The sequence below is a fragment of the Bombyx mori genome, chromosome 4 (genome assembly GCF_030269925.1).
Source record: "Bombyx mori chromosome 4, ASM3026992v2".
Taxonomy (NCBI): Eukaryota; Metazoa; Arthropoda; class Insecta; order Lepidoptera; family Bombycidae; genus Bombyx; species Bombyx mori.
In genome coordinates, this window is record NC_085110.1 from 14,059,539 (window position 1) to 14,082,333 (window position 22,795).

The 22,795-nt window shown below is 35.5% G+C and overlaps 3 protein-coding genes, 1 long non-coding RNA gene and 5 other non-coding genes across 12 annotated transcripts in view; 3 read left to right on the plus strand and 6 right to left on the minus strand.

Annotated features, from left to right (window-relative positions):
• Positions 1-4,236: 4,236 nt before the first annotated feature.
• Positions 4,237-6,420, plus strand: LOC101741780 (heat shock factor-binding protein 1). Its single transcript, XM_004930845.5, has 2 exons — positions 4,237-4,484; positions 5,478-6,420. Exons 1-2 carry the CDS (start codon positions 4,386-4,388, stop codon positions 5,628-5,630), a joined length of 252 nt encoding a protein of 83 aa, XP_004930902.1. The 5' UTR covers positions 4,237-4,385; the 3' UTR covers positions 5,631-6,420.
• A 1,792-nt stretch (positions 6,421-8,212) lies between these two features.
• LOC101740882 (CBY1-interacting BAR domain-containing protein 1) lies at positions 8,213-19,630 on the minus strand. 3 transcript variants are annotated; one of them, XM_062668342.1, is made up of 7 exons: positions 18,839-19,630; positions 11,201-11,360; positions 10,721-10,870; positions 9,980-10,204; positions 9,017-9,133; positions 8,464-8,568; positions 8,213-8,382 (listed from the first exon to the last, which is right to left on the minus strand). In XM_062668342.1, exons 2-7 carry the CDS (start codon positions 11,348-11,350, stop codon positions 8,329-8,331), a joined length of 801 nt encoding a protein of 266 aa, XP_062524326.1. In that variant the 5' UTR covers positions 11,351-11,360; positions 18,839-19,630; the 3' UTR covers positions 8,213-8,328. The 3 variants fall into 3 exon arrangements, with proteins under 3 accessions (XP_062524326.1, XP_062524325.1, XP_004930896.1); XM_062668341.1 differs by lacking the exon at positions 18,839-19,630 and adding an exon at positions 18,205-18,612 and having other exon boundaries at positions 11,201-11,282; XM_004930839.5 differs by lacking the exon at positions 18,839-19,630 and adding an exon at positions 18,205-18,608.
• LOC119628477 (5S ribosomal RNA) lies at positions 15,458-15,576 on the minus strand. Its single transcript, XR_005244647.1, has one exon. It is a non-coding gene; the product is annotated as a 5S ribosomal RNA (ribosomal RNA).
• LOC119628478 (5S ribosomal RNA) lies at positions 15,652-15,770 on the minus strand. Its single transcript, XR_005244648.1, has one exon. It is a non-coding gene; the product is annotated as a 5S ribosomal RNA (ribosomal RNA).
• On the minus strand, positions 15,846-15,964 carry LOC119628487 (5S ribosomal RNA). The gene has a single exon (XR_005244653.1). It is a non-coding gene; the product is annotated as a 5S ribosomal RNA (ribosomal RNA).
• On the minus strand, positions 16,040-16,158 carry LOC119628494 (5S ribosomal RNA). The gene has a single exon (XR_005244658.1). It is a non-coding gene; the product is annotated as a 5S ribosomal RNA (ribosomal RNA).
• LOC134198811 (uncharacterized) lies at positions 16,175-16,902 on the plus strand. The gene is made up of 2 exons (XR_009973027.1): positions 16,175-16,423; positions 16,720-16,902. It is a non-coding gene; the product is annotated as an uncharacterized LOC134198811 (long non-coding RNA).
• LOC119628492 (5S ribosomal RNA) lies at positions 17,532-17,650 on the minus strand. Its single transcript, XR_005244656.1, has one exon. It is a non-coding gene; the product is annotated as a 5S ribosomal RNA (ribosomal RNA).
• A 233-nt stretch (positions 19,631-19,863) lies between the features above and the next one.
• Positions 19,864-22,795, plus strand: part of LOC101741024 (rab3 GTPase-activating protein catalytic subunit) — a 36,940-nt gene continuing 34,008 nt past the window's right edge. Inside the window, exons 1-3 of one of the 2 annotated variants that reach the window (XM_021351203.3) lie at positions 19,864-20,755; positions 21,283-21,647; positions 22,220-22,404. In XM_021351203.3, the coding sequence (XP_021206878.2) occupies positions 20,686-20,755; positions 21,283-21,647; positions 22,220-22,404 (620 nt within the window). In that variant the 5' untranslated portion in view covers positions 19,864-20,685. Of the gene's footprint in view, positions 21,648-22,219; positions 22,405-22,795 lie in introns of both variants that reach the window. The other variant, XM_038010494.1, reaches the window with a different exon arrangement.

Genomic DNA, 22,795 nt, shown 5'->3' on the forward strand with positions numbered 1-22,795 from the left:
GTTTGTATATCAACGATATACCCCGGTCTCCGGAGACCCATCTGGCGCTCTTCGCCGATGACACCGCCATCTACTACTCGTGTAGGAAGAAGGCGTTGCTTCATCGACGACTTCAGACCGCAGCTACCACCATGGGACAGTGGTTCCGGAAGTGGCGCATTGACATTAACCCCACGAAAAGCACAGCGGTGCTCTTCAAAAGGGGTCGCCCTCCGAACACCACGCTGAGCATCCCTCTCCCGACTAGGCGCGTCAACACCCCCGCCCCCGCCGTTCGCCCAATCACGATGTTCGACCAGCCCATACCGTGGGCCCCGAAGGTCAAATACTTAGGCGTCACCCTCTACAGTAGGATGACATTCCGCCCCCACATTAAGACGGTACACGACCGTGCCGCCTTCATTCTAGGACGTCTCTACCCGATGATATGTAGGCGAAGTAAAATGTCCCTTAGAAATAAGGTGACACTCTACAAAACTTGCATACGCCCCATCATGACCTATGCAAGTGTAGTGTTCGCTCACGCGGCCCGCATACACTTAAAATCCTTCCAAATCATTCAATCCCGTTTTTGCAGGATAGCCGTCGGAGCCCCGTGGTTCGTCAGGAATGTCGACCTCCATGACGACCTGGACTTAGAGTCCATCAGTAAGTATCTGTGCAGTCGGCGTCCATGCGCCACTTCGATAAAGCGGCACGACACGAGAACCCTCTCATCGTGGCCGCCGGTAACTACATCCCCGATCCTGCGGACAGAATGGAAAGCAGTCGACGTCGCCCAAAACACGTCATCTCGGATCCTCCCGATCCACTAACGGTGCTTTTAGGTACTTCAAGCACCGGTCACCGTTCACAGTAAATTAACTCTCAGACACAGCCCACTGAGTTTCTCGCCGGATCTTCTCAGTAGGTCGCGTTTCCGATCCGGTGGTAGATTCTGCGAAGCACGGCTCTTGCTAGGGTTCGTGTTAGCAACATCGTCAGGTTTGAGCCCCGTGAGCTCACCTACTAAAGTTAGGGTTACGCTGACATAGCCTCTCAAGGCTCTCAGCTTAGGTAGGAAAAAAAAAAAAAAAAAAAAAAAAAATCTTGCCAAAGAAATTAAAGTTACTCATTAACAAATAAAAAATAGGGGTTGATCGTAGAGGGGTGAAAATTTCAGAGTAATGTGAATTTTTTTTATTCTAAGTCATGACAAAATAAAAACAAAATTCTTGCAAAAAAAAAAAAGTTTTTAATTAACAATTAAAAAATAAGGGTTGAACGCAGAGGGGTGAAAATTTAGGCTTGTATGTATTTTTGTATGCTGTACAAAAAAAAAAAAAATTGTCTAAAAGAAAAAATTCAGGATTGGACCACCCTTAACATTTAAGGGGATGAAAAATAGATGTTTTCCGATTCTCTACCCTAGCCGATAAGCACCGTGACACGAGAATTTTATATATTAAAATAATAATTCCTAAATTAATTTCGCAGTTCAAAAATGTAAATGTAATGCACACAAAATCTGTTTTTGTTGAAATGATAATTATTTATAAGTTCAAGAAATATATGAAATATATTGCAGGGACATATAGTAGAAGTTCATTTAATATGGAAGAATAAACTTAGTCTAAATATACTCTATAAGCAGGATATTATTTAAAAAAATCTAAGTATGTGTCACCTAGTAGCCTCACGAAGTTTTTTATGTTTTAGAACCACAATGAGTCATTTAATCATATTAAAGAAATCATAAAGATATCTAGTAAGGGGGGCCAACTTAAGGGTGATCATTTGTTTAATTAATTGTAAATAAATAAAAGACGAACAAAAAATTTTTACATTCGAACATTAACGAGCAAACGACGAACAAATAATTAAAAATCAAAAAAGGGGGGCCAAATTCAGTGAGCCGTTTATGAGGTATATTTAATTTTGTTTTCGTAAATAGGTAGGTAGGTGTAGTTTTTTTAGTACGGTACAGTGTTGCCAGATGACCGTGTGAATTTTCCCCAAGTTTTTTCGAAAGCCCCGGAAAAGCTTTTTGAAGAAAAAAACCCCAAAACAGTTTTTGCTTATTTCAAAGAAGAAATAAAAACCAAAAGAATTATTTTATTTTTTAATCAAGCTCTCCCATAACTTCAACCAGCTCTAAACAATTATTATAATCATATTCACTTTCGTTGTTATTATTTAGAAGCATACACGTTTTCGAAGTTAAAGATATTTAACATGTCCGAGGTGGGAACAAAATTTATGCATCTATTTGGCAGTGAAAATCGAATCCTGAGAACCGCTTCGGCAGTTTTTATTAGCATTCGGTTGCGTAATTTGTCCTTTTTAATATTGACTTGTGAATAGTATAGTAGAGTTTAGTAGACTATAGTAATGGGAATTGTGTTTGTGGATGAATTATTGTACTCAAAAAACCCCCCAAATTTCTCCCAACTAACTTTTGCCCCCGAATGTCCCCCCAAATAATATTTCCACCCGAATCTCCCCCCCAAGGTCGAAAAACCCCCGAATTTGCAGGGAATCCCACCCATCTGGCAACTGTGGTACGGTACTAGTTAGTTATAGTTTTTTTAGGGATTTTATGACCTGATGACTAAGACCTTTAAGGTCAAGTCTTATTTAATTTTTATATTATTCTTATAAAAATAAGACAAATGATAATATGGAGTGAAATGAAATGAAGATGATTAATTTGAAACATTATTCAACTGAGATGAAATGAAATGAAATAAGATGAGATGATATGGGATGTAATATAATCTCAGTAAAATGGTGGTCATTTACTGAGACTTTTTTAGTGAACTTTTTGGAGGATCCCGAGAAGCTACGTCCAGCGGCTTTGTTTTAATTTCCGACATTTGTGCACATTCACAGATTCTAAACAGTTAACAATAACCACCATTATTATGCATTTAAACTTGAAGAAATACTAAATAGACAAAATAAAACAAATCACACACTTCACTCCTCGCGTTCCCGCCAAAAAGGCATTATTAGGTTTCAAAAACCTTTTTCTTGTTTAAATTTAACTATTGGACAGACGAAGGGTTGCCATACCCACGTAGCTAAATCTTTTGCTACAAAAACTTAGGCATGTCATGAGTACCGTATGAAATGTGAGATGGAAGGAAATAAAATTGAGTAAAATTTAATGAACTGAAATGTAATTAAAGGGGGTCAGAAAAACCAACAGCAGGTTTTACGAGATATGAAACGAGAGTAATTAAAATGGAAAAATACTAAGAATTTTATGGACTTTTAGAAGAATCCGAGAAGCCTCGTCTAGCGCTTTTGTTCCATTTTTCTACACAGTATGCTTATTTACAATTCTAACAAGCTACAATAGCTTTAATAAGCTACTATTTTCAAGCAATAGATGCGGTTTCGGTCTTTGTTAGAAAATATTGGTCTTTGTGAACTATCTTCACTTTATCAATTTTATGTACTAAGTTACCTTTACTTTTCCATGGATGATTCAAAGAAAAAGTAAAACAAAATATATTTGTTCATGGGTCATTTAATCGATTTTACGGAGTCAAGTAAATATAATAGGAAAGCATGATAACGTTACTACGTATCTATAAGTACTATTTGTGATTTGTTGCAAAGAACGTACAAAACTACGTCTGATTTATTTACACAAAGGGACCTTTTATCAATTTAGATTTATTTAAATTTGGAATTTTGTAACTTTAGAATTTTGTACGACGAAACCAATTTTATGGGATTTTATGACCTGGTAACTGAGACCTTTAAGTCATGTCTTATTTTAATGTATATTCATATTTTTATGATGAATGATATTATGGAGTGAAATGAAATGAAGATGATTAATTTGAGATATTAATCAACTGGGATGAAATTAAATGAGATGATATGAGATGAAATATAATCTCAGTAAAATGGTGGTCATTTACTAAGATTTTTTCAGTGGACTTTTTGGAGGATCCCGAGAAGTTACGTTCAGCGGCTTTGTTTCATTTTCCCACATTTGTGCACTTTCACAGATATTAAACAGTTAATAAACTCCAATTATTACACATTTAAACCCGAAGAAACACTAAATAGACAAAATAAAACAAATCACACAACTTCACTCCTCGCGTTCCCGCCAAAAAGTCCGACGAAACCAAGTAGAAAGATCGACCATAGATAATACAGTAAAGATCTACTGTGAACATCGCTTTGTACTTAGCTTACAGAATTTAAATCTCAAATATTAAGTGTATAATCTATGATTTCAATGTTTCGAGTTTTTGAGTGACACATTACCTACTGTTACCTATACCTACACATGCAATAGCTGTAACCACAACCACTAGTTTGTTTACGAGTATATTCCGACACGTACGAGCATTCACGTTGGAATATATTTTATTTTCTTTAATATGGCAGAACCGAACCCTGACAATATTGTTAAAAACACAGAAAATGAATACTCAACACCAGCCAGCGATCCAAAAAATATGCAGGAAGTGACACAATACGTAAGTTTTTAGTATTTGTAGTGAAATATTTTATTTAATAACTTATCGTTCTATTTATTCTCTACAAAGTATTCGGTTAGAATAATAATTATTCCTTGTTGGTTTTACAAACGATTATTAAAAAGGTAAACGATGAAAAGCCTGATTGATTTATGACAAATTTTAAATATCAAATCTATTATAAGTCGTGTTTCCAAAATTAAACTAAATAGTTGGACAATATTCTAAAAAAAAATTCAAATAGTACCGTTATCCTAAATAAGCTAAGCTAAGGTTAGGTACATATTTCAGTCCCAATTTCAAGATATGAAAAGTATATTTTCCAAAAATTGCACCGATTATGTAGTAGTATCTGATATTAGGTTAATTATATTCTTGGTTACAGCTAAGATGTCAATATGGGAATAAAATGTGCTGTTTAATTATGAGGGTAGAAGTGTTAAATTAATCATTTAAAAAATAAAATGTTTTGTAGAGATAGTGATATACATAAATTTGATATGTAAATTGTGTGTTCAGTATTTTTCATAAATATAGGGGCAGATGTGTAATTGAAGTCTGAACTCCTTGTGTTACGAAATACTAACAGTTTTTTAAATGATAATAACTATCAGACTAATAATGAGATTCAAGGTACTAGCTTAAAAGTATATTGAGGGTTTAAAGGCCATTTGGTTTAAGTGATATTTTGCCTAATACCTATCTTTGTAATTAATGGTGCTTTTTATTTGGTATTGGCATCAACAATTTGATGTTTTTAATTGAACTTCAATTAAGTTTCTCATTCAAATAGCTGAAGAAGTTTTTTGTTATAAATATTTTTTTTAATGTAAACTTTAAATGGCTTTCCTGCAACGTTGCAAAAATGTCACTTAAACCAAATTCACCTTTAAAACCCTTATAACCCACTAGACGGGTATTGTAATGAAATCACCTCTTGAATACTTTGAAATGTCATTTTGCGGAGTGGATTTGTAAAAAAATTTTTTTCAGGTACAATCACTTCTACAAAACATGCAAGATAAATTTCAAAGTATGTCTGATCAAATCATAAATAGAATTGATGAAATGGGAAGCAGAGTTGATGAACTGGAAAAGAATATTACAGATCTTATGACACAAGCTGGTGTTGAAAATGAAAAGTAGAAATAGTTTTCATCTATCAATTTGCGTTAGAATATCATCCCAAGATAATCTATGCCTGGATCAACAATAAATATAAATAATTTTGTAGATATTTGAAGCTTTTTAACTCACAGCAAATCACGTATATTAGAAAATCTAGATATTCACTAAACCTAAAATTACAATTTCCCCAAACAAAACTACCTCATCCAAAGAATTTGAAATAGGTATATCAAATTGAATCATTTCAATGTTTTCATTGGTATATTGTATTTATAAGCTAAAGTCAGCAATTTTCAACAACCTTTAACTTTCCAACCTTCAACCAACAACCTTCAGTTCAGTTTTATGATTACAGTTATGCTGTTGCAGTGTATACAACCAGTATGGTGATTTACGTAAAACTCTTGTTTTCAGTGTTGTTAAACTCCAGTATTTAAAATAGATGTTGTAGTTCTTTGAATTAGTATAATGCTTTATTATTTGTTTCCAATCCATTGTTTGATAGTAATAAAGCGAATATCAAAGTTAAGAAAAAAAAATTAGTGAAAAATGATATGAATTGAAAGCAAGTAATTGATTCCATGGAAGATAACATTTGTGTTGAGTTTGCATAACACAAAATGCCTTAAATAAAATTGTTTCATAGCTTGTAAGGATAATTTTTTGATAATGTTAATGATAGATGGCAATAATGATTTACAAACAGTGTACACAACAAATTAATGTGTTTAAACATGTTTTAGTATAGAAACACCAAATTGTATTTGTGACACATTTTTTGTAATTAAATTTTATTATTCATAGTTCACATCATGTTTTAATATTCAAACTATGAGAGAGAAGGGTGGGTGCATATTGATTTAGTATCAACCAGTACCAGGAACATCATGGCACTATCATGTTTGCATGTTGGTAATGAAGAATCAATAGGCCTGACCAAATATACCTACAAAACGAAAGTTTTGATTTGGAATAAACAGGCTTGTTAAATATCTAATGAATCAGTTTACATAAATACTGACTGCTCAAAGGCTACAAATAGATTATATACGTTATATTGTTTCTCTAATAAATTCTAATAAATTAATATTAATTACTTAAAGTAAATAAGTGATTTTAATGTTGCTTTTGAGTAATTCTCTATTGGCTTTCCTTCTTCTCGCTTCGGTTTCCTCAGTATTGAGGGTCGTAACCACCTCCCCGCAGCAAGAGTTTATTCTGGATCATACTACGCGATTTGCTCCTATCTGCCGCTGAGTGTAGAGGATTGTGATCTGTGGTGTCTAGAGTAGTGGTCTGGTCAGTCCAACGTGTTGGGCCTTTACCTCGTGGTTTTCTTCCGTCCACCTTGCCAGTAACCATTTACTTCTCCAAGCTACTGTCAACCTTTTTGGCAATGTAGCCAAAGTATTCCAAAACTCTATGTAGGCAGATGGTAGAAAGCCTCGTCCTTATATTGAGTTCTTGGAAGATCGAAACGTTCGTGCGACGTGCTGTCCAGAGAATTCCTAGCATCTTTCGCCGGCACCACATCTCAAATGCATCTATTCGGTCGCGATCGGCTTTCTTCAGGGTCCAGATTCAATTGCGCCACGGGCCCCTTTACCATTTCGCTTTTTCTCTATATCTCATTTTCGCACGAGCCATCACAACTAATGATTGCCTATACTTAAATTATATAATAGGTTAGGAGAAAAGTTTCTTCGCATTTTTTAAGAAAATTCACAAAAAAATTTAATATAGTTTATTTACATTAACTAAAGTATGCAGGTACCATTTTGTTCGATAACTTTTTGCCATCTTGTAGGTAGGGACATGATCCCACTGCTATAATAATTTTAGGGCTTCTGGTCAAAATACCGCGACAATTGGTTTATGCAGTCCTCTCGTGACGTTAACCTGACCCTGCCTAAAGAATTCTGAAGGGACCGAAACAGGTGGAAATCTGAAGGTGCAAGGTCAGGACTATACGGCGGATGCATTAACACCTCCCAGCCAAGCTCTCTTAATTTTTGCTGAGTGGCTAAAGATGTGTGAGGTCTAGCGTTATCATGATGAAAAACCACACCCCTTCTGTTGATTAATTCCGGCCGCTTTCTCTCAACATCTTGCTTTATTCTCATCAGTTGTTCGCAGTAGAGTTCAGAATCGATGGCCCTTCCTGTTGATAACAGCGTATAATGAATAATGCCTTCCAATCCCACCACACACAAAGCATCACCTTGTTGCGAGTTAACCCGGGTTTCGCCACAGTCCGTGAAACCTGACTGGCTTTTGCCCACGACCTTTTTCGCACGTTCTTGTCGTACGTGATCCACTTTTCATCACCAGTTATCAGCTTCTTCAAAAATGGTTCAGTTTCATTACGTCGTAATAAATAATCACAAATGAGTACCTACACGGTTTCTTTCAGTGAGCTCGTGAGGTAGGTACCCAAATATCGAGCTTTTTTGTGTACTTGCTCACCCCTGATCTAAGTGATTGGAACTTAAAAACGTTATTTTTATATGTATGTAGGTATAAAAATAGATAGAATTGGTACATACGTATCATAATATTAAGATACTAGGACGTACATAATGCTTGGTAGTAAAATGAAATTTCTTTATGTTGCAATGAATTAGTTTTATTCGACAAATAAAGATGCACAGTCTCAAAACGTGTATTACTTAATAATAACTACAATCAACGTGTTAAGGACTAAACACTGCAACGTTTAACGCGACTCTGTTTCTTCAGACGATTCTTCACTGCAAGATTCACTGGATCCCTAAAGGTTTAATTGTTTTTTAATATTTAAAAAATATGTGTACGGTACGTTTTGTGAAATTTTATTACTGCATTTCCTTACCGTTGTTTCATCTTCATCTTTACTAGGCGAATGGTTCATGAGCGCTGCTAAAGAACTAGACCGCGTAACACCAGATTTCTCTGGAGTACGTAATTTTCGCACAGCCTGAAAAAGATATATATATATATAATCTGAATCTCTGAAGCGGCTCCAGCGATTTTCATAAAATCTAGTATACAGGGGATTTCGGGGGCGATAAATCGATCTAGCTACGATTTATTTTCAGAAAATGTTGTTTTATTCGTGTTTTCAATAATCAACTCTTCCCGACATCTATTGGCGAATAATAATACTATTTTTCTTAATTGAGGGCAAATAACCGCTTTAAAGACACAACAAGATGGCGTTATAGCATTATATATTGGTCATCATCTAGTATAGAATTAATAGCGCAAAAACAATTATGTTATATTATTATATATGTACAAAAGCAACTCTATATTAATAAAATCTCAATTTTACAATACATATTGTTAAACTGGATGCCAATCAATTAATTAGCTACATTTAATTTTCTATTGGTAGACGCGTAATAGAAAGCAGTAAGGTTTACCGCCGGATCTTCGTTATTAACTGGTGAATGCGTCATTAGTGATGCCAGTGATGATGATCTTGCTGATATACCGGTACTGACTTGTTTCTCCGGAGATCGCAGTTTTCTTCTAAAATTCTATATTGAATGAACGTTTTGATTATGAACGTTATTTATATCAATTATGACCGTAAAATCGATAATTCATAATAATTACCAATGGTTCCTCGTTATCTGATAGACCTGTATTCAAAAGCTAAAAATATGTGTTAATAGATTATTGACCTTAACGAAACCTTATCGAACTTCTAAATAATTATATATTCAAATAGAAATTAGAACAATTTTTTGAAAATAGATAGTAGAGTAGGTAGATTAAATAGCCATTAGAGAACATATTGTATGAATTTTCTAAAATTGAGTCGGATACTTTACGAAACGCGATTGAAAATGCACGCAGCATGTTACATACATAATATTACACAAAAATAGTAGGTATTTGGATGATCGTTGTAATTTAATTACATTCCGTATTTAAATAGCTTTGATACTCGGTTACTTAGGTTTTTAAACTGTGTGAATTTTGAAGTAAAGGTTTTTTTTATTGCTTAGGTGGGTGGACGAGCTCACAGTCCACCTGGTGTTAAGTCGTTACTGGAGCCCATAGACATCTACGACGTAAATGCGCCAACCACCTTGAGATATAAGTTCTAAGGTCTCAAGTATAGTTACAACGGCTGCCCCACCCTTCAAACTGAAATGCATTACTGCTTCGCGGTAGAAATAGGCAGGATAGTGGTACCTACCCACGCAGACTCACAAGAGGTCCTACCACCAGTAAAGAAATAATTAAAGCATAATATTTAATTTTAAAAGATTCTTTTCCATTTCAGACACTATACGAATATTTGGAAAATATCTAATACTAAATATTTTTTCTTTACATCCCTATTTTAATTTGACATAGAAGCTATAATATCTTACCTCTAAATCTGCTTTATCATTAATTTCATCTATTTGTTGATAGCCCACGGTGAGCAGTTCCACCGCCTTAGCATGGAATGCCATTTCAATCGTAACAAAATCCGACAGTAAGTTCTTTAGTTGCTGTAGTTTACGTTTTTCAAAGAACTCTGTCTGTTCACTCAGGCTTTTGGCACTCCGTGACATTTCCGCTGACGTTTTCATAAACTCCGATTCCGCGTAAGTCTAAAATTAGTTTACTTATATCTATTTATTCAGGACTAGCGGCAGGAGCTCCGGCTTCGCTCGGGTCTTTAACAAAAATTTCAACGATATTTGACGTTGTTTTATTTTTTTAAATAAAAGAACACTTATTGCGGCGTAACTATAATAGTGAGAAATATGCTGTTGCGATACTTTTTGTAAATAATAATGTGTTCTACAAAGTCGTAGTACATTAATTTATTCTATCCTGAATAGTTTTCGCAGGACACGCGATGTAAAGAATGTTTTAGGTATTTTTTTACACCTTGGGTTACATTATTGGAGTTTTATTAAGGATCCCTAATTTATTTCAAAAAAAGTTTATAGCCCATGTCACTCGGGAATAGTGTAGCTTCCAAACAGTGAAAGAATTTTTCATATCGGTTCAGTAGTTTTGGAGTCTATTCAATACAAACAAACAAATCTTTCCTCTTTATAATATTAATAATAATAATAAGTATAGATAAATACAATATCATAAATGAAAACGAAAATTACCACTTGCTGTCTATTAAATGGTTGTCGTTCCCTAGCTTTATCCAAGACTTTCTTACGAGCAAGCTCTTTGTCTCTAACATTCATTGCGTGTTTTACTTCTTCTCTGGCATGTTTACATATAGTATCATATTGCGACAGTTCACCTATGACCTGCAAGCAGAATAATTTCATTAAACCAATAATTTTATTAAGCCAAATAATTTTAATATCAAACACATGAATATGTCTAAACTTAGGGTATAGTGAAGCTTTTAGGTAACTCATAATTAAAACAAGTGTATTTAATACATACTGACCACCATTTACTATTTTCTAAAGTTATATCCATTAATTACATTTTAAAAACATTCGAAATCATACATTTTGAGGTATCTATAGGTTTCATTAACCATTTAACACTTAGTACTTACGATAATAGGTCATACTCTAAGAAACCGAGCTGATGCACTGAGACAATTGCAAAGAATGATATAAAATTACCTTAGCTTCTAGCCGTTGTACTTCACAATTTCGATATTCTTCTAAAGCCGTCAGGGTGACCGAAAGATTGTCCAACCCCGTACTTAAAGATTTATTAACGATTTCATTATTTGCGTAACTTTTGAGTACTTTGGTCAGTTCGTCACCCATATCTCTTAATCTGCATAGTTGAATTATTAATGTCTATGTGTGTTATTGTTAGTAGTCCTAGGCTAAATAGAGTTATCATCGTTATCATCATGAAAGCTCATTAAAATGTAAGTAAATTGCAAGATATCAATATAGAATAGATTTTACTGATGGTACGACCTCTTGTGAGTCCGCACGGATAGGTACCACCACCCAACCAATTTCTGCCGTGAAGCAGTAATGCGTTTCGGTTTGAAGGGTGGGGCAGCCGTTGTAACTATACTTGAGACCTTAGAACTTATATCTCAAGGTGGGTGGCGCATTTACGTCGTAGATGTCTATAGGCTCCAGTAACCACTTAACAGGTGGGCTGTGAGCCGTCCACTCATCTAAGCAATAAAAAAAATATCACACAAAAATTAATTAGGTATCATGACTTAATATTTCACTCTTTTATTGTTTTGTTTGTATTCTAATTAATTAAATTGAATGTAAATATAGTCAAACAGCAATGAAAAAGCTGTACTAGATATACATGTTACGGTAAATGTACACTCTTGGGAAATGTACACTTTTACCGGTAAATGTGCACATTTGAAAAAGTTAGGTATATGTGAACTGAATATAATGTACTTAGTCTGGCCATAAATACTGTTACAATTAAAAATAAACAAACTACTATATTTGAATTTGGAATCTGTCATTTTTATTTGATTGCTCATTGAGTTTTCTCATTTTGGCGCCAATACATTGTACAATATTTTGCGATATTAAAATGGAGTGGGATGATAAAGAGAACCGAATCGCTGTGATTGCATTACACAAAGTAGGTATGGAGCCAAATGCAATTTTTAAAACTCTCCATGCGCTTGGTATTAGTAAAATGTTTGTGTACCGGGCTATTAATAGGTGCAATGAGACCTGCTCTGTTTGTGTCAGAAAAAGATCTGGCCGTCCACGTAGTGTTCGTACGAAAAAGGTGGTCAAAGCAGTAAGGGAAAGAATTCGAAGAAATCCTGTCCGAAAGCAAAAGATTTTATCTCGGGAGATGAAGATAGCACCTAGAACCATGTCGCGTATTTTAAAAGATGACTTAGGACTTGCAGCCTATAAGAGACGTACTGGTCATTTCTTAACTGATAATTTAAAAGAGAATAGGGTGGTAAAATCGAAACAACTACTGAAGCGGTACGCAAAGGTAGGTCATAGAAAAATTTTGTTTATGGATGAGAAACTTTTTACAATTGAGCAACATTTTAACAAACAAAATGACCGTATTTATGCTCAAAGCTCTAAGGAAGCTTCCCAATTAGTCGACAGAGTGCAACGTGGGCACTATCCGACTTCAGTGATGGTTTGGTGGGGTATTAGCTATGAAGGGAGTGACTGAGCCATACTTTTGTGAAAAAGGTATCAAAACATCGGCACAAGTGTATCAAGATGCCAATCTTGAGAAGGTAGTGAAGCCCCTTAACAACACCATGTTCAACAATCAAAAATGGTCCTTCCAGCAAGACTCGGCGCCAGGTCATAAAGCTCGGTCTATGCAGTCTTGATTGGAAACGAACGTTTCGGACTTCATCAGAGCTGAAGACTGGCCGTCGTCTAGTCCCGATCTTAATACGCTGGATTATGATTTATGGTCAGTTTTAGAGAGTACGGCTTGTTCTACACGCCATGATAATTTGGAGTCCCTAAAACAATCCGTACGATTGGCAGTGAAAAAAAGTGTGTGTGTCCGCTCCGACGCACGACTGGAGTTTACTGGATATAAAAAAGTGTGTGTGTCCGCTCCGACGCACGACTGGAGTTTACTGGATATAAAAAATTAAACGAAACAATACGAGAAATAGTTCTATATTACGACAACACGATACACTACAGATTATTAACAAATTAACGAGACACAAAACAAACGACTAACAAATATATGAAAATACAATAATGAGAGAAACGCGCGATCAGTACGAGGCTTTGTGGCGGACTGCCGGCGCAGCAGCCCGGCGTCACCTGCGATAACGCGGCCGCGCGTTGGCTCCTGATTGGCGCGCGCACGCATCACGCAATCAGGAGCCAATCAGGCGCATAACGCATTTCGTGTGACATGCTAGTACGATTTTGGTCCCCATAATTTTCATACCCCGGGCCTATATATGTAAATCGATTCTAAAGGAGTAAACTCCAAAAAATTAAACGAAACAATACGAGAAATAGTTCTATATTACGACAACACGATACACTACAGATTATTAACAAATTAACGAGACACAAAACAAACGACTAACAAATATATGAAAATACAATAATGAGAGAAACGCGCGATCAGTACGAGGCTTTGTGGCGGACTGCCGGCGCAGCAGCCCGGCGTCACCTGCGATAACGCGGCCGCGCGTTGGCTCCTGATTGGCGCGCGCACGCATCACGCAATCAGGAGCCAATCAGGCGCATAACGCATTTCGTGTGACATGCTAGTACGATTTTGGTCCCCATAATTTTCATACCCCGGGCCTATATATGTAAATCGATTCTAAAGGAGTAAACTCCAAAAATTTTCCCATGGAAAGAGTACGTGCTTCTATTGATAACTGGCCTCAACGTTTAAAGGACTGTATTGCAGCCAATGGAGACCACTTCGAATAAGCTTTTTATACATTAAATTGTTTTATATTTATGTATTAAACTAACACACTGTAAACGTAATAAATGTTATTTGCCATATAATTTTTTTTGTTTTCCTTTGTAACAGTATTTATGGCCAGACTAAGTATATTGTACACTAGCGACCCGCCCTCGCTTCGCTTCGGAAACATTAAAATACACATGAAACCAAAAAAATAAAATAAAAAAAAAGTAGCCTATGTTCATCAGGGACAATGTCGGCTTCTAATGGAAAAATAATTTTTCAAATCGGTCCAGTAGTTTCGGAGCCTATTCGAAACAAACAAACAAACAAATCTTTCCTCTTTATAATATTAGTATAGATGAGTCGTCTATTATCAAAGGTGGCAATCTGTGCATTTGGACAAAAAAATGTTATTGATATGTCAATACAGATTGATTTGAATATAATCGTCTCCTTCAAAGAATACGGTTCAAAACCTGCATTAAATAAAGGTTAATAGTTAACCTGTTATTTATCTAAGATGTCGTTCCGAAGAGTTTTGTGACTGCCAATGGAATACAAAGTCAATAATTCGTTTTTCTGATTTACCAATATTGTTCAAAAGTCAGATTGCCGGCTTTGATAATAGACGACTCAGATATAGATTTCCGGGCAAATGTGTACTCTTGCCTTCACGTTTTGGTAAATGTATAATACTATTACCTTCATGTTTTAAGAAAAGTTGGAATACAAATAAATTAATAATGTTGTTGCATTAAATATTTATTTAAATAAAAAAGTTTTAATAACGACAATTATTAAAATAAAAAAGTTAATGACAAACAAAACATACTTTTCTTTGCACATTATACAATATTGCGTAGGTTAGGTGAGGTTAGGTTGTAGTGGTGTGCATGCGCATGCGCAATTACTACCACTTGCGATTTCGTATTTTGTATGCCATGCTCACATTTACCAAAACGACATGGTCATTGTGAATTCAATGCACATTTCCCTTCTTTGAAATTGTAAATGTTAGTTGAATGCACATTACCCAAACGAGGAGGCAAATGTGCACATTTACCGGAAAATGTGTACATTTGCCGCAATATCTACTTACTACGCAATATTTTCCGGTAAATGTGTACATTTGCCGCAATATCTACTTTTACCGAAAATAATTAATACAAGTTTTAGCGATCTATGAAGAAATATTTTTTTTTACCGTAACATATATAAACACGCAGGTTGGTCCTCAGAACCCAAATTATAAAAATGCAACCTACTCTGAAATTTATTTCCAAACACAAATTTCGCTTTTTATTTCTTCATAGATCGCTAAAACTTGTATTAATTATTTTCGGCTTAAATACAAACCTTGAATTAGAAAAGGTAATTTTTTATTCAACGTCTCAATAATGTTGGTTTTATTCATGTTGCTCGACTTCTGTGATCGTACTTTCGTATTTTGTCACCAAAAACTCAGTGTCGTCACGAGATCCCAAACCAAATAAAACAAAACAAAAAGCCAACATCACGTGGTGTTCCCAGGCGGTCACCCATCCAAGTACTGACCACGCCCGATGTTGCTTGACTTCGGTGATCGGACGAGAACCGGTGTATTCAACATGGTATGGACGTTGGCGAATAGTTTGTCGTATTGCGCCATCAAACAGTCGGTGTTGTTACGAGATCCTAAACCAAATAAAACAAAGCAAAAAGCCAACATCACGTGGTGTTCCCAGGCGGTCACCCATCCAAGTACTGACCACGCCCGATGTTGCTTGACTTCGATGATCGGACGAGAACCGGTGTATTCAACATGGTATGGACGTTGGCGGATGGTTTGTCATATTGCGCCATCAAACAGTCGGTGTTGTTACGAGATCCTAAACCAAATAAAACAAAGCAAAAAGCCAACATCACGTGGTGTTCCCAGGCGGTCACCCATCCAAGTACTGACCACGCCCGATGTTGCTTGACTTCGGTGATCGGACGAGAACCGGTGTATTCAACATGGTATGGACGTTGGCGAATAGTTTGTCGTATTGCGCCATCAAAAAGTCAGTGTTGTTACGAGATCTCAAAACAAATAAAACAAAACAAAAAGCCAACATCACGTGGTGTTCCCAGGCGGTCACCCATCCAAATACTGACCACGCCCGATGTTGCTTGACTTCGGTGATCGGACGAGAACCGGTGTATTCAACATGGTATGGACGTTGGCGAATGGTTTGTCGTATTGCGCCTTCAAAAAGTCATTGTTACGATATCTCAAAACCTTCGATCAACAATAGTAACTAGATTTCGGGTCGGTGCATAAAATCCGTCTCGTCAAATAACAGCGCACTTGAAATGTGAGCTCTTATTTTGTTTAGTTCACTTCAAACACAGCCAATGTCAACCCGTCTCACAATACCGCAGTGTGTATTCAAAAGTTGCAAAAATAAGGCCCGAAAAAGCAATTTAACGGCCGGAGTATCTTACTTTCGGTAAGTACATGAAGTATAAACTATATTGTAAGCTTTAAACTTATAAATAATATTAAATTTTGAACAAAATTACCGATTTTTAACCACCGCTACAAATGTTGGCCAAGGCTCGGCCAACACATGGATAAACTTTTGCTTAACAGAACAGTAAATGCATGGAGTAGATTTGTGTTGTAATAATTTTTTAAAATTTGTTAGCAGCACTTCAAAATTAGTTGGTTAAAATTGGTTAATGCTGCTTTTGTGTCTGTTTGTTGGACTCTCATTAGATACTTAGCTTTCCATTTTTATTTTAGCTTTCCTAGCAATCACGTGTGCAGAATGGATCTCGATTGTCGCCAGAGAAACAAGAGATGACTTTTATAAGCCAGCTAAGAACTCCGCTTATTGACAATGGACATCTTTGCCTTCCGTGCTCACGGCTACTGAAATGTGGCCGAAACATTGTAATAAAAATACCACGCTTGAAACCGTTTAAACGTTGTTTTATTATGTGCACTGGTCGCGAAAACTTAAAAATATATATTACACAAAAACGTAACGCTAATAAAATAATTAGTAATGTATAAATACTAACAAACATACATTTCCAAAACATAAAAAGTAAACAACTAAACTTTTACTTTAATTCATTAATAAATTATTTTAGTGTTAAGCGCGACTCCCTTACCTCCTGTAGTAAATAGAAATCGGCATTTCAAGAAGCAAAAATAAATAAAGCAAAACGATGTTAGTTCTCAGAGCAATTAAGGGAAAAGTTACTTTATTTGTTGTATTTTAAGATTGATTTAACATTAAAAGTTGTTTAAAATATGTCTTTTTATTGGTAAGTGACAGGAGTAATTTATTGCTTTGCTCGTTTTATGTGACGAATGATCGTAAGTATTAGATAATGTTTTGGAGATTTGTGACTTTATTACTAGGTGCCATAGTTGTTATTAGTTTGAAAGTAAAAGTGTTTCAAAACTTTTTTCTCCGTTTGTTAGTAAACGAATGTAGCTATATAAGTATATATTCACGCGGACAGTTTTTGCTTTAATTTTGTACGTATCCCTTTATCTAGTTACTATTGTTGATCGAAGCTCAAAACAAATAAAACAAAACAAAAAGCCAACATCACGTGGTGTTCCCAGGCGGTCACCCATCCAAGTACTGACCACGCCCGATGTTGCTTGACTTCGGTGATCGGACGAGAACCGGTGTATTCAACATGGTATGGACGTTGGCGATCGTTTTCTCGTATCGCACCACGAAGACGAAGAGCTTTGTATCGTCAGATTTGAAAAGAAAACTACACATTCTAAAATAACTTTAATGGAATATGTAGATAATGTAGGTGGTAATAGGATAACTAAGTATATTTCTTCCAGTGGGCGTTGATGGGTAAATATGACTGTCACACATTTACCTTTACCTTGTAATTACAGAAGACTAGAAATGTAATCTTTTAAACGCAATCGAATGTTATGTAATAAATCTTCTTTTGTAGAATCTTTATAGATGATAAGTTTTTAATATGACATTACTTTCATATTTACCGCGGTTTCACGAATTGTATTATTTAAAATAATTAATTTATTTGAGCTACATGCCGAAATAGCTGTTTGTTTTTAACACGTATGTAATAGTATGTATCACATGTTTCGATAAACACGGTATTCGTCTTGAACCCGCGCTTTGACAAACCTTATAGTTTGGCTAATGATGCTATAGATTATAATAGAATTATAAAATAAGAATTAATACTTCATGTTTAGATAAATATACAGAAACTAACTAACCTGGCAGTTTTTCGTGTGTAATTACCAAATGCCACACACAGTTCACCAAAATTTTTTTCAACACTAGTAATACGGTCATTTATAAACTTTGCTTGTTGTTCATAACTTAAAGAATGTGAACTATCGCCTCTAAACATTGTGCTGTTCAATTATATTTTGTACTTTATCGCAGTAGGTATTCAAGAAACAATAATCACAACGTTCGAATTTATTTAACAACCTGTCCAATTACGTTCGAGTTTAATCCCCAATTATAATGATTGAAATATGGAGAACTGAAATGTAATGTTGAAAAATTAAGCATTGTAGTTGCTATGGAAACAGGTGAATGATAATCACAATAAATGTCGATGGTCGGAATTTTGTGTGAGAATGCAAGGAGTGATGTTGCGTGATTTGTTTAAATAAATTGCGTAATTCTTCGCGCATGCTTAACATGTAATTTTTATTAACTGTTCTATCCATATCTTTAACAGATAAAATGTTATCTAAAAGAAAATAAAACGAAAAAGCTGCAAGTGGCTGCTCTGTTTCTTTTCCGTGAATTTTTATCATTTCACTAAGTAAATATAATTTCATTTTATCATAACTAACCTCAATTAATTCTATTTTACTTCACTCTTGAAAAACTTACCTTTATTTTTTACTGTACTGGCCGAACATCCTACGAGGTCCACGTTCCAGCAGGGCGCGCTTGGAATGTGGGACTGGACGGTCCGTAGATGTTGAAAGCGGACCGCTTACCCATGGAATCGAGCTTAAGGCTATACCCACTAAGCGACTCTTTTGCACTCTCGCAGAAGGGCTGGGACATACGTTCGTACTGTGTCCTCCGATCCCCGGCTCGACAACAACGGGTCGATGTAGAGACGGAAGAGCTCTCCCTCTTTCGTTACACCGCCTTCTTTTGCGAGATGGTGGACTCACAGAAGTCGAGCGAAGGTCGGCAGCGACAGGTGCTTCTCCTGTTACCGCGAGGGTGTACTCTGCGGTGTCCGCCTCATCGTAGCAGTGGTGGCACTACGCCGGCGATTTTCTGCAGGCGACACGGTGCAGGTACCAATCGAAACAAACGTAGCCGGTGAGAACTTGCGTCAGCAGGAAGGTGTCACGTCCTCAGTTGCGGCTCCAGTCCGCAGGAACAGGGTGGATCGCCTCATCAGTCTTGAAAACGTAGGACGGGTTAACTAATCGACGAAACCACGCCTCCAGCACGGATTACCGAAATTAGAGCCTCCGCACTCGAATTAATCCTTCGTGGGGGCGCCGTTCCCCTCTAGAGCGGAGGTCACAACGCCACGTGTTTGTAAAACAGCCCTAACGTCGATTTCTTTTTTAAATAAATACTAATTTACTGAGACGATATTTCATTCCATATCATATCGTTTCATTTGATTTCATCCCAATTGATTAATGTCTCAAATTAATCAACAACAGTTCATTTCGTTCCATTACATTTTCAATAAAATGGAATTTACAAATGATAAGGCTATATTATGGTGTGATAGCTATGCCTTTCCAGTTGGAAAAATTGAACTATTCCTACCGTACCTACTAGACTTCTACTGTCTTAAATCGTAAAAAACAAAACTAGGTTGTGTATTATCTATGACTATGAAGTTGGTAGGTACGGTACCGAGACTTTTTGGCGGGAACGCGAGGAGTGAATTTGTGTGATTTGTTTTATTTTTTCTAATTAGTGTTTCTTCAGGTTTAAATGTGTAATAATGGTGGTTTACTAACTATTTAGTATCTGTGAAAGTGTACAAATGTGGGGAAAATGAAACAAAGTCGCTGAACGTAACTTCTCAGGATCTTCTAAAAAGTCCACTGAAAAAGTCTCAGTAAATGATCACCATTTTACTGAGATTATACTTCATCCCATATCATCTCATTTCATTTCATTTCAAGCCATGTTTCATAATAATCAACTTTATTTCATTTCATAATATCATTTTTAAAGTTAAAAAAGTTATCATTAAAGTTAAAATAAGACTTGACCAAAGGTCTAATTACCAGGTCATAAAATCCCTTAAAAAAATTTGGTACCGAACAAAACAGAAACAGATGTTTTCATTGTTTTCTTCACAAACATTTCAACTATACTTGTTCTAATAGAGATTTGCAGAAATTAAACTCAAATATACGACAAAACGTAGAGATAAAATATTTGAGTTGTTGATTTAGAAATGAATGAAGAAATAGATGAATACGACATTTACCACCAAGATTTTACTACCGTATCAGAATGGGAGGTATTTGTAGCACGAATAGAAGAGGTACTGATTGATTGGAGACTGTCTAAATCCACAATGGTTAAGCATTCTGTTGAAAATCATGCAAAAAAATGGTTTACAAAAAGCGAAGAAATAAGCTATCAAGGACAGAAATTTACTCTTTCTTATAATTATATGAACTGTAAAAGTAAACCAGAAAGCACTGAAGAATCAAGTGATAAATCATTGTTGGTCGAAATCCAAGATGGACTTTGGGAAGCCACGACTAGGTTTATGGATGACAGTGACGAGAGTCCCTTTCCTGTGTCAAACTGGTTTGGTTTAAAACAATATTTAATGTTGTATCCTAATGTAGCACTTGTTGAAGGTAGTTTAATTAAACTGGTTATGAGTAGTTTAAACATAGCATTTGCAAATGTTGATTGTGGTGTACCTTTATTTGTTAAGATAAGAGAACACTGGCAACATACTTATTTAGGATTCTATGAAGACAATGAATATAAGATAAGCTTTGACACTATTCATTTAAAGAGGATATCCAATCAGTGCTCCCACTTAACTGGCCTCGTTGGATTATTTAAGTCAAAAATTGCTTCACCAGTGGCATTGGATGCTGTTGTTGTTTCAACAAAGTTTTCATATGAATTGAAAGATTTAGATGCTTTTGCATGGGGTCAGCAAACACAGTCAAACGAGTTTTTGTCTATAGATGGTTTTGATGTAAAGAAGTTGATTGAACTGCCATTTGGCTGTGATAAGAACCCCACAAAAAGTGTATTACTTAATGCAATATGGCCAAAATTTAGAGAATGCACAATAGTGGAATCATCTACGTTTTCAGATATCGATCCATTAATGGCACCAACCTGGACTCTAACTTTAAAGATGAGAGAAAATATAAATTTCCAATTGTCAGAATTAATAGGGAAGGTGATGGAACTCTTAGATAATTCTTATCTATTAATGGACACTCTTGGCTTGAGTAAAAGTCTAGGACTAGTTAACCCATTAAACAAGATTACAGAAGCTCCTATTACTATATCCAAATTGGTGAAGGCTGCAATGGGTCATGGTCGTCATACATCTGAATTCAAGGGGCCTATATCAGATGAACTGTTAATGCCCCTTTTATACTATATATTTCCTGATGCTGTTGAAGATGGCACTCATATTTATCCTCCTGATTTGAAAATGGAATTTAAACAGGTTTGTAAAATAAAACTTTTTAGGTTTAAGTGACATTAGCTAAATAATGGAATGGCAAAATTTTGGAAAGGTTAAATTGATTATCTTCTTAATCGAATTCAGTGGATAAAAGAAATTCAGAGCCGTGATCCAGAGAACAAGATCTTGTCTCATTTAGCCTTTTGAGTGGTAAGATAAATGAAAAGTGACCATAATTGTGTTTTAGTTTTATCTCTATTGCTACTCAAAATAGAACAACCCATGCATCCTTTAATCATAAGGATTTTTTTACTATCATACATTAGATGTACAAACAATTTAAAAAAATAAGCATTTTTACTATTATAATTATAGCCCATGATATTGAGGAATAGTGGACTAAGAAATACATAATACTGATAACAATTCAGATATTTGCCTAATGTATTTCTAGAAAATATTTCAACGAAACAAATGTAGATTTCCTCTTAATAGTGTTAGTTTGGACAAATTTGCAATCGTTAATATGTAATATTTAAACTCACAACACAACAAACAATATCAATTACAAAAAATCAGTATAATTTTTTACAAAACTCTTTTATTAATTCTAGGATGGTAATGGATCTAAGCTATGCAGCTATGTAAAGAGTAGCCCTGAAGATTGCCTCGTCTGGAGATTATCAGTAACTGCAGCGAAACTGCATGATGCTGGTGGTCTTTCATATTTAGCACATTTGTGGTATGAATTCATTCAAGAGCTGCAGTATAGATGGGAGATGCAAATACCAGTTCCTGGGTAAGCAAGCGAATGATTATTATTCCGCATTACTAATTCTTAGTCTGCAACTACATACGTTAGGACTTATCTATTTTTAATTTAAAAAAAAAATAGTTGAATATTAAGCAATTTTTGAATCCATATGATTTAAATTTGCACACAATAGAATGATTAATTGTGATTGAAAAACAATAACTCATACAACATAATGATAAGTCATACAATGGATTATGCCGTCACATATTTTAAATGTCTTCAAATTTATTCCTAAATTTATTACTGGTGGTAGGACCTCTTGTGAGTCCGCATGGGTAGGTACCACCACCCCGCCTATTTCGGCCATGAGCAGTAATGCGTTTCGGTTTGAAGGGTGGGGCAGCCGTTGTAACTATACTGAGATCTTAGAACT

Bases quoted from the DNA above. Each gene is read 5' to 3' on its own strand.
- LOC101741780 (XM_004930845.5), top strand. From the start codon at position 4,386: ATGGCAGAACCGAACCCTGACAATATTGTTAAAAACACAGAAAATGAA. The intron at 4,485-5,477 runs GTAAGTTTTTAG...AATTTTTTTCAG, and splicing joins TGCAGGAAGTGACACAATAC to GTACAATCACTTCTACAAAA.
- LOC101740882 (XM_004930839.5), bottom strand. From the start codon at position 18,341: ATGTTTAGAGGCGATAGTTCACATTCTTTAAGTTATGAACAACAAGCA. The intron at 8,569-9,016 runs GTAAACCTTACT...TATCTTTTTCAG, and splicing joins TTAATAACGAAGATCCGGCG to GCTGTGCGAAAATTACGTAC. The intron at 8,383-8,463 runs GTAAGGAAATGC...TTAAACCTTTAG, and splicing joins AAGATGAAGATGAAACAACG to GGATCCAGTGAATCTTGCAG.